General features: G+C 34.6%; 2 protein-coding genes across 3 annotated transcripts; one reads left to right on the top strand and one right to left on the bottom strand.

Moving 5' to 3' along the window:
* Positions 1-1,555: 1,555 nt before the first annotated feature.
* Positions 1,556-2,930, top strand: LOC118491284. 2 transcript variants are annotated; one of them, XR_004891133.1, is made up of 3 exons: positions 1,556-1,621; positions 2,347-2,435; positions 2,563-2,930. XR_004891133.1 is itself a non-coding variant. In XM_035988912.1 (2 exons), exons 1-2 carry the CDS (start codon positions 2,310-2,312, stop codon positions 2,806-2,808), a joined length of 372 nt encoding a protein of 123 aa, XP_035844805.1. In that variant the 5' UTR covers positions 2,147-2,309; the 3' UTR covers positions 2,809-2,930. The 2 variants fall into 2 exon arrangements, 1 of the variants encoding a protein (XP_035844805.1); XM_035988912.1 differs by lacking the exon at positions 1,556-1,621 and having other exon boundaries at positions 2,147-2,435.
* Positions 2,931-4,321: 1,391 nt separating this feature from the next.
* LOC110933531 (replication protein A 70 kDa DNA-binding subunit A-like) lies at positions 4,322-6,152 on the bottom strand. The gene is made up of 8 exons (XM_035989327.1): positions 6,044-6,152; positions 5,862-5,946; positions 5,646-5,781; positions 5,350-5,558; positions 5,152-5,272; positions 4,841-5,020; positions 4,678-4,746; positions 4,322-4,579 (listed from the first exon to the last, which is right to left on the bottom strand). Exons 1-8 carry the CDS (start codon positions 6,150-6,152, stop codon positions 4,322-4,324), a joined length of 1,167 nt encoding a protein of 388 aa, XP_035845220.1.
* Between the last annotated feature and the right edge of the window lie 5,385 nt (positions 6,153-11,537).

Here is an 11,537-nt window from a genome sequence, read left to right as displayed (position 1 = left end):
TCGGATCGACCTTACCACCCATTGAAGTGAATGCGAACATAGAATTATAACGGCGAATGTTTTTCAAAAAATGCTTGTTTTCATTATCCAAAGATGTAAACAGTTTCTGATAATTTGGTTGTGCATCTTTATAATCGGGTAGCTCTACTTTGGCATAACCACAACATAAAAAATAACTTGTTTTCCCATTATTGGTTATGCCTCTCGCCGTTTCTACATCCCATAACTTTGCCATGCATACTTGACACGTAATACACTGGTCACCATGATCTAAGTAGTCTGTAGATTAGCATGGAAATAAAAATAAATGAAATTAATCGATGTATTTCAAGATAAAACAATGGTATACAAATTAATGTCGAAAATATATTACTTAAGCGACTACCTGGTGAAACACCTTTGTAAGGATCTTCATCTAACGCTGCATCCGTAGTCAAATCAACCATTGGAATAGGAGATGTAATTCGTGGTCTGCCTAATAACTTAGATTTTCTAGGAGATAGCTTTGGAGACGTTTTGCGTAAAATAGGAGTTGTAGTCGCTGTTGTTATGTTTGGAGAAATAGAAAAGCGACGGATACTTGTTGAAAGTGTTTGGTTGTTTGAAGCAGATGTGTCATCACCTAAATAAAATATGACTTTAGAAAGTCAGGTATAATATTACTTGTAAATATTAACAAAAGTATAGAATTACCATTTTGTGTGTTGCAGTGAAAGGATCTTGTATTAGAAGAAGATTGTAAACTGTTCATAGCCCTGGATTTGCCTCGTAAGATAGGAGATTTTTTTACTATCTAAATAAAGTCTCCTTAATCTCCGTCTCTCTTTAGTGTAACTTTGCGTGAAAACAACTAATAAAAGAAAAACGATATATATATAGTTTTAGATATATATATGTATCAAAATAGTTAAGTATGCAATTTTAAAAAATATGAAAAGTTTAAACAAAATAAATAAATAAACCTGGCGAAATAGTAGATGCATGTTGTGAAGTAGTGGGAGTGTGAAATAAAATGGAAGACAAATTAGAAGTCGACGATTCTTTTGTCTTAGAAACCGGTAACACATGTGATACGTTAGATCTTTTACTATCCAAATACAATTTCCGTAGCTTACGCCTCTCTCTGCACTCGTCTTGTGTAACTGCCGGAGTTAAAACTGTCTTAACATGTAAAACCAAAGAAACGATACAATAGCATTAGTTGTCTAAAAAAATTACTATATATAAATCAATTAGTAGAAATAAAACTTTGTTAATATTGTAAGAGTATATAAATATGTTATTATGGTAAAAAAAATAATAATTTAATTGTAAATATTGATCCCACAATAACTATATAAACAAATATGAATATATAAAATAAAAAAATAAACAAACAAAGACACATATGCGGCTAACAAAGAATCTGATTGCATGGAATCTTGTGCTCAAAATTGTGATAGTGAAAGGTATATCAAACAGTCAAGATTCACTAATTGCTTGTCCATCATACTTCATGATCTTTATATCTATCATTCAATCAGATGATAATTTCATTTAGTTTCAATAAGGGTATCAAACATTGCTCTCATCTGCATTCTGAATTTGTGCATCATACGGTTCACAACTCCACGAAAATCAGGTAAACTAAATCATTTTTTTCAATGTTGATGTTCATCTGTGATTTCTTGGTTGGATTTATTTAATGAAAATACAAATCTAAATACAGTAAACTAAATGTAACTTGTTTCATTAACAGATTTACCTTCATTCAATTAGTTAACATACATGATGTTCTTTGTGTATTTACTGCATACATGTTTTCGGGTATGAAAAAACAGATTTAGGTAGTGATTTGAATACACTCACATGCACGAAGACATTAAGAATACGATGCACACCAGGTGTTCGAAGAAATGACTGTATGAAAAATGTTGTACTTAACGAAAGAATAATTTTGTTAAAGTAAAAAAACAAATAATAATGAGGTTTTTTATACGATTAGGTTGTAAAGTTAAGTTGTTTTCGAATATCCGTTTAGGGGGTAAGATGAAATGCAATAACAAAGTTTGTTAGGCGTACTTGTTATGTTTTTAAACTTTGTGTAGTTAATGAATGTTATTTGTTATGGTGTTGGTCAATCCATTTATTGGGTAAGATGAAATGGAACAACAAAGTTTGTTAGGATTACTTCTAATGTCTTTAAACTGTGTGAAGTTAATGAAAGTTAGTCAACTAACATTACTTTAAACTACATCAAAAAGATTGCATTATATGTTATGAGTCTATGTTTTATTTAAAATGGGTCAACCTTTGAACTGTTTCTTAGAATGGCCGGAGCTGAAAACAATGTTGTGGTTATATCAGATTCTGAAGACTCTTTGGCTGAATCAGATGAGTTTGATGATGATGAAACTGGTCCGCTGCTATTCATTGTGCCATACACCAAACGCTTTGTAAGTTCAGACAAAATTATATGTTAATAGGCGTCTAATATGTTTACATAATTTGAAGAAGTTTTGTATTTTTTTTAAATATTTGACATCATTAATGGAAATTATTAATATGTTTTGAAACTTATAGCGCATACTAGTTGCGGTAGCACGGATCACAGGAATTGACGAAACATTGAAAGTTAAGATCGCCAACAGGCAGAATGTCAAGACAAAACATGATGTTAGGGCGGAGCCAAATAAAAACAGTATCAAGTACGTTGTAAAAGGCTGGGCGAAATGGCTTAAAGATAACAACATAAAAGAAGGTGATCATTGCAAGTTCCAGTACTTTCCAGATATTGGTGTTTTGTTCCTTGCCAATGTTTTCCGCTAGTGGTAATGTTTGAAACTTTGAATCACGTAGAAGCATAACATATTGTTGTTTTGGCTAATGAAGTAAGGTAGCGTAAGTTATGTAGTGTTAAAAGTTGTTTTGTATGTGGTTAACATGTTTGATAGTTACGATCTCTATGTAGTTTAGACGGCTACTATCTAACCGTGTTTATAAATATCTACCTGTTCTAGTTTTAGTTTATAGCTTATATTTAATATTTAATACATAGTTTGGGCCTTCAAATCAATTGACAACTATAAAATCGATATACATTTTTAAATAAAATTTAAATATTAGGAACATAAGTTAGTAAATGAGACTAGTTCAATACCATTGGTAATGTCTGAAAAAGGACTTCTTGAGATAACAGCCGCAACATCTAAATAAAAGAGACATAACATAAATATCGCATATCTAGGTGGTTATTCTAGATATACAAAATAGACTAACATCACAATAATCTAAAAAGTGTTACCTGTTGAGTTGTTTATATTAACTTCATTATTGGAGATAAATGAAGATCTACACTTGCATTTTCTTGAAGTGGCTATCATTGTAATAAAGAAAAATGAATTACATTCTAATTAAAATTATTATTATATATAAACAAACATAATAATGTGAAAGATAAATCAAAAAACACAACCTGAAGTGTTTCCCTGGTTTGATTGATTTCCCGAAGTATTGGAATCATGCTTTAACCGTTTATACATTGCGGAATAAGTTTTTGGAATAAGAAAGTAATCGTTTGTTCAAACTGGCTTACAATACCCTTGTAGTGAAAGGGATGTTGTCGTTGAACACAAAACTACAAATGAGTTGAAATGAGATGAAGAGATTTATATGTTGTAAAATTTGTTTTTAAGGAAACATTTGTAATGTGAACATTTAAGTATATTCATTATGATATTTAATGATTAATTTCTTAATATTGGAAAGTCAACAGTTTAAATAATCCTTTTGAAATTAAATTTAAAAAACCGATAAAAGTTACTATATATAAATGACTTTCCAACATTCAAACTTTAATATAAATATTATGCTTAGTATTTACCAAATATAAGTTTGGTTTATATGGCAACATTCCAACATTACAACTTTAATATAAATATTATGCTTTTTTTTAATAATGGAAACGGGTTAAGATTTTAAATAAAACTTTAATATAATAAGAATGTTATTAAGACATAACACAATATAGTGTTTAATAATATCATCTTGAATTGATATAACAATGGAATACCACAATAAACACAAAACATAATACATAGTTGTTAAAAAAGTAACATCATGTCATATCATAGAAAAAAAACATAAATTAAATACAAATTACGAAAAATCTGATTTATAATGTCATCTCTTATTAATATAAAGTTCACGAAGATAAACCACACAACATAGTCATTCAAAAACCAACATAAAGTTTGCCCATAAAATGTTCTAAATATGATTAAAAAGAAATAAACATAGAAAAGTTTTAAAAAATACGGAGATGACTATTAGATTCGGCACACTACTTTTCAATCTTTGGCTTCAAAATCCCAGCATTCACATTCAAATCTTCATCTTTATCACCGACACTCTTACGGGGTTTAGTTGACGACTGCGAAGAAGATAAATCGACATCATAGACGGCATCCAAATTAAGCTTAAGTTGATTCTCAACCATCTCCGCAGAACAGTTCATCTCAGCTCCAGAAGGTGTGCTAAAAATGCTTTTGATCACATTAGACACCGGAGTGTCTTCATCACCGGTACGGGATACAAAATCCTGTAAACAAAAACTAAAAAATTAAAAAAATATTGATAAAATAAGGTGAATGACAAAATATGGAACCATTAGTGAATTAATTAATTTGTAAGACATACCTTAACATCAAAGTTAACATTTGCATTTGAATCAGACATAACAACATCTAAATGTTCATCATCAGCAGGCTGTATTTATCTCATATATTTCAAAAAACATTGTAACGTGGTATAAGTTTTTATAACACCAAAGTACAACTAACGTATTGAAGGTATGTCGAACCTGGAAGTCATCAAAATGCCTATCAAGCTCGGAGATGATTGTAGGATTTTCAGTCAACTTCGAGATCGAGTAACCATCTGATTTGTTTTTTGTGTTAAAGGAAGCTATGGTTATCTTAAACGCAAACCGCCGATTTAACAATGCCTTCAGCTCCTTGGGAAAGTTACCATCGCTGGCCAACTGTTTAATAAACATTAACATTGTCATATCGCATAACTTCGATAGATAATTTATAAACATAGCAGTTTAAAATATAAAAATTAAAATATATAAACGAAGTAACGAAATGTTATTCACACGATATAACTTACCTCAATGTTTTTATCCAAAAGCTGGTTTGCATTAACCTTTAACAGTTTAAGAACTTCACGTTCAAACAACGTCAAAGTGACAATCCCGGTACAATCCTGAACACGAATTTGAACTTTTATCCTGTCAAAATATTAAATAAGATTTTGTTAATAACCATGTAAGTTGTTTAGGACAATAAATGAATCAAGAAAATTAACCTGGGAACAGACAAAACGGTCCTTTTATTGCAACGATCAGTCTGACATTCCAAGACAGTTACTTCATAATAGCCTTCACTTCCATCTTGCTTTGCCTTGCAAATTGTGTTGTACATAACCTTTCTGTTGCAACTCTTACATGCATTGTAAAACCATGACTCTTCTGAAGCAAAGCTCTTAATTGTTCCGAGGATAATAACAAACTTTTGCTGTATACATATATGATAATTTAGAACATTCTTAAAGATAAAAATAATAGGTATAAAAAATAAAACAATAAATTATTGTAACCATACTTCGAAGATTTCGCTTAATGCTCCAATTGTACTAAAGGAACCATCAGATAGATATTCCTCAGTCGTTGACTTGATAGCAGAAGAACTTAATCCAGAATAACCGGAAGATGTTGAAACATTAAGCTGAGCAAGGAAACTGTACAGAAAAAATAAGGAATGTTACAAAAGTAATACATATTCAAAAGATATTATAAAAAAGGTAATAAGATTAAAAACCTTTTCTTGAAATCCAAAATCTCTTTTACCTCAGAGTTTATGAAGACTCGAGTTACATTATTCAAATTGGAGACAAACAAATTACCTGTTTAATTATAACAACATGTAAATAAAACGACAACTTGTATAAAAAGCAATATGTAGTTGAATGAAAAGTGAGAGTGTCGGTATAGAATATATACCTCCCCAAAATCTGTACTTCCCAAACTGAACAACGACCACAACATTCTTTTCATCCTTATTGTTCTTCTCAAAATCTAAAATCTGATCAGCATAACAACCCCATAACATGACGTAAATCTGATGGTGTCTACAAAATAAAACTTAAATAATTAAGTTGGTAGTTGTCAAAAACATATAAAATACCCAAGCGAGGGTTTTACTCAGTCAATAGCGACTCCATATTGGATGGTTTGAATGCAATATCCAAGCCAGTTAATGGGAATCCAAATGTTTCGAATAGTGGAATTCAATCTAAGGTTAACATGTGTTCGTATGGATCTGATGGAAATGCTGCTAAGCCTACTTCAATGGAGGATCAGAGTAAGAACGAGACATATGCAGAAAAAGGTTTTACTAATCAGTCCTATGCTGAGAAAGTATCCACCTTCAAGCCGATCCAGAAAGTAAACTCCAGGTTCATGGAAAGTCCTAAAGACATGGAAGATGCCGATGTCACAATTCCTATTGCATCTGTTAAACAGGTTCAGGATAGGTTTGCAAATGTTCTTTTTGGCTATTTTTTGGGCAAGCGTTTAGCGTTCCAGTTGTTGAATATTATGTCAGCAATAGGTGGGAAAAATACGGTTTACAAAAATGCATGATGAATGGGAAGGGTTTTTTCTTTTTCAAGTTTAAATCCAAGGACGGAATGGAATAGGTTATGCAAGATGGGCCATGGTTAATTAGAAACATACCCTTGTTCCTGAAAGACTGGTCGCCAAACACTGAGCTCAAGAAGGAGGAGTTAAAGAAAATACCAGTATGGGTTAAAATGCATGATGTACCATTGGCAGCTTATACAAAAGATGGTCTTAGTTTAGTTGCTTCTAAAATAGGATCCCCGAAAGTTCTTGATGCTGAAACTACAAAAATGTGTGTTGATTCGTGGGGTAGAAGTGGGTATGCAAGAGCCATTATAGAAATTGATGCAGAGAAGGAGCTTAAAGAAAATGTTTGTGTGGCTATCCCAAATATGGAAGATGGTGGCTTTCTTAAAAGCAATGTCAAGGTGGAGTATGAATGGAAACCACCAAGGTGTAGTACATGCAACGTATTTGGCCATGGCATAGATGAATGTCCTACAAGATCTAAAGACAAACCGGAAAAAGAGGAGTCCGTGAAGGGTGTTGTTGACGACCAAGGTTTCAGGAGTGGGAATAGCAGGAAAAAGTCTCTCAAGCAGTTTCCTGTGAAGGAAAAACAAAAATTTATCTATAAGCCAAAGAAAACTCATGAGCGGACAGATGCTAGCAAACCTAGTTCGTCCAAAGGCCCAAATATAGTAATGACTAATAAGTTTAGTACTCTACATGAGGAGGATGAGGATCTGCGGATTGGGGAGGAGGAAGTAAGACTGAAAATGGATGATGGGGTCTCAAAATTCATGGAGGGGAATCAGGTTAACAATACAAAGAAATCAGGTGCAAGCACACCTGCTGAAGAGGTTATCCATGGATAGCATCTCTGCTTGGAATGCGAGGGGCCTGAACCATCCCCTGAAACAAAAGGAGGTTCAAAAGCTGATTAAGGAGAATGGAGGGCAGATATTGGCTGTTTTGGAATCACATGTTAAGGTAGATAGTCTCAACAGTATTTGTAGTAATGTCTTTAGAAATTGGGAATGGACTTCAAATGGAAATGTTTGTAATAAGGGTACCCGGATTATAGTAGGCTGGAATGCTGATTATGCTGATGTTATGGTATTACATGCTACGCACCAGGTCATTCATACCAAAGTGATGTTTAAAAGAGATCGAAAGATGTTATTTGTTTCGTTTGTGTATGCAAGTAACACCGACCGAGAACGCAAGCAGCTTTGGGATTCGTTAAGAAGGCATAAGGGGATTGCTAAGAATGGGTCTTGGGCCATCATGGGGGATTTTAATGTGGCGCTCAACTTGGAAGACAAGTGCTTCGGGTCATCTACGGCTACAGCTGCAATGAAAGAGTTTAATGAATGTGTTAATTTTATTGAAGTGTTCGACATTAAGGCTCATGGGATTCATTATACTTGGAATCAGCGGCCGAAGAAAGGTGTGGGGGTTAGGAAAAAGCTGGATAGAATAATGGTTAATGTAAAGTTTGTTGAGTCATTTGTGAATGCGTATGCAAGTTTTCTTCCAAACGGAGTGTTGGATCATTGCCCTTGTGTTTTAAAGATTCAACACGTCAGGTATAACAAGCCTAAGCCGTTTAAATTCACTAACTTATTAGCGCTTAAGAAGGAGTTTCTGGATGTGGTAAAAACCGGGTGGGAGGTGGCTGTTGACGGTGTTCCGATGTTTAAAGTGGTAAAAAAGCTACGTGGTTTGAAGCACCCGTTCCGACCCTTAATGTATAAGCATGGAAATATTCATAAAAAAGTTCTTGACCTGAAGAAGGAGCTAGATAAGCTTCAGGAAGATTTGGACTCGGATCCGCTGAGTTTGACCTTGAAGGAAGCTGAATCGGTTTGTGTTCAAAAATACCAGGAAGCTTTGTTGAATGAAGAGAGGTTCCTAAAACAAAAAGCAAAGCAGAAATGGCTGGAGGTGGGAGACTCGAACTCGGCTTACTTTCATAATGTGGTTAAGTGTAAGAACCATATTAACAAGATTCATGTCATAAAAGATGTTGAAGGTAACGAGTATGAGGGGGAAGGGGTAGCCACGGCCTTGGTCAAACACTTTCGGGGTTTCTTGGGCTCGAATGGCCGTATGGTAAAGCGGGTTTGTGAAGATGTATTCGCGACTAAACTCAGCACTATTGTGGCGGATGGTATGTGTAGACCGGTCACACAGGAAGAGGTAAAATCGGCAATTTTTTCTATTAACGAGAATAAGGCTCCGGGGCCGGATGGTTATACATCTGAATTCTTTAAAAAGGCTTGGTTAGTTGTGGGTAATGATGTTACTGCGGCTATTATTGATTTTTTTGAAACAGGTAAAATGCTTCAGGAGATAAATCACACGTTTATTGCATTAATCCCTAAGGTTACTACGCCAGGTTTAGTACTTGATTATAGACCTATATCTTGTTGCAATGTTATATACAAAGGGATAAGCAAAATTCTTACTAATAGGATCCTTGAAGGTTTAAAGGAGATTATTAGTGAAAATCAGTCGGCTTTTATTCCGGGAAGGAGAATCTCAGACAACATAATGTTAACGCAAGAGTTCATGAATAACTATCATCGTCAGGTGGGTCCTCCTAGATGTGCAATGAAAGTGGATATCCAAAAAGCCTATGACACGGTCGACTGGCGATTTTTATGTGACATTCTGTATGGTTTTGGTTTTAAACGTCAGTTTATAGATTGGATCATGGAGTGTGTGACATCTACCTCTTTTTCGTTAAGTGTGAATGGTAATATTCATGGCTATTTTAGAGGTAGGCGAGGGCTTCGGCAAGGGGATCCCATGTCCCCGTATCTGTTTACTATGGTTATGGAAGTTTTTACTCTGCTTCTCAGCAAAGATATTGGTCTAGATTCATCTTTCAGGTTTCATAACAAATGTGAAAAGCAGATGATAATAAATTTACGCTTTGCTGACGACCTATTCATGTTCACGAGAGGAGATGTTAACTCAGTTAAAGTTATTATGCGATCCTTGACGGAGTTCGGGGATGTTTCGGGCTTGCTTCCTAGTAACGCTTGATAAGTGGTAAAATACACATATTTGTCCCGTGTAAATTGTATAATTTTTGTATAGTTTTTATTTATTATTTTTAGTATTAGTTGTGTATTATATTATTTTGTGTTTTGCCAGGTCCCGGTGCAAATGGAGAGAAAACGACTAATATGAAAATAACCAGCCAGTTGGGCAGAATGAAGTGCCAGTGACCGAATTAAAATTGCCGCTATTTTTCTTGATTGAGACAAGCCCACTGATCTCTATATTACTAAAGTTGAAAGCCATATATAAAAAAAATAATCACTTTGAAATATGAAATATGAAATTGAAAAGGCTGCCTGTATTCGTGGGGGACCATCTTGGATGCTTTATTGATTTAATCATATATAACCCCAAAGATATACCTTGGAGTTTGGTCGACAGCAACAACAATTAATTAAAAGAAAACATGGATGCAGAACAGAAGGTATATATTGTTTATTAGTGGGAGGCGGCTATACTGATTGGGCCGCAAGCCCACAAGGCATTGATTGGATTTTATGGGCGGCACATTAAATAAAGAAAGGGTGGCAAGCACCTTTGATTGGTTTAGGTGGGCGGCACCTTTGGTTGGTTTAGGAGGGGAACAACAGCAACAGGAGGTGACTGAATTGTTTTGGGCCAAAGCCCATTAACATTGACGGCAGCATAGTCAAAAAGAGAGGGATATTATTTATTTGGAGATTAGACGGCAGACAAGATACGCACGAGAGGACGGCAGCAACATCGAACGAAACTAGGAAGAGACGAATTTGGAGTTTTTAGGCGACTTTTGAAGGCTGATTTGAAGGCTCGGGAAGTGCTTGGAAGTCAGGGAATCATCGTTGAAGTTCAAGAGCACCCGGGATCGAAGAATTCGGGTTCTATACCTTCGTAATCTTCCGTTTTCGTTTGTTTCTCGTTATTTAATGATGAATTCTGATTTGTTTATGATTGTGATGCTATTTGACAACATGATTATTGGCTAGACTTTTCGTACTACCTAGGTTTTGACAATAGCGTAATAAAGTTTGGATTTTTATTCGGTTTTGGCGTGGTTGTGGATTTTTCTTGTACTGTAAAAGCTATGGTAGTTTATCTTGGTGCGTATGCGTGCTTGTGATTATTTGATTATTGTTTATTGCTTCATTCGATTCTTGGTGACGGTCTTTATCACATAATAGAGTCGGATTAGGGTTCTTGATTTAGGTGAGTGTCTATATCACATAATAGGTCATTAATCCTTTAGGGTGAAAATCATGTAAGTAACCTTAGAAACAATATTCGGTAATTAATTAAAATCAAGTGTGCTGCTAGACTCGTCGCGGAAAGGCTCGAGGATATTAATAGGTCTCGGAGTAGTTATAAGGAATTAACAACCCATTGTCTATTAAGCCAAGATTAAACCCATAGTTGCTTTAGACGTTCGCGCGGCAAAGTAGAGCGTCTTACATAAGCACTTTCAAGAAACTAGAGGACGGAAAAGAAATCTAGAAAACCGGTGAGCGTAACAGCCTAGGTAGTGCCATAAGAATCGCCTTGAGAGTGTTTGAGGGGCTTAGTGGTGTCTTAATAGGTTTAGCATTTAAAGATCCCGGTTCCACACCACAAAATCATCGAATAGAAACCCATTCTGAGTTTAGCTTGCGTCTAGCCTAGGTAGTTCCTTCATCATCCTTGAGTTCAGCCTTCGTGTGAGTTCGTGTCTAGTTCGTTTAGTTAACTTAGTTAATTTTTAATTATAATTTTAGGATAGTTAGAAACCCCCCCCCCAATCAATAAACAATTAGTTGAGTCGTGTCAGTCTAAGTCTAGATAGAGT

This window comes from Helianthus annuus, chromosome 4 (assembly GCF_002127325.2).
Source record: "Helianthus annuus cultivar XRQ/B chromosome 4, HanXRQr2.0-SUNRISE, whole genome shotgun sequence".
Taxonomy (NCBI): domain Eukaryota; kingdom Viridiplantae; phylum Streptophyta; class Magnoliopsida; order Asterales; family Asteraceae; genus Helianthus; species Helianthus annuus.
Note: the sequence above shows the minus strand (reverse complement) of the source record. Positions and strands in the feature narration are given on the sequence as shown.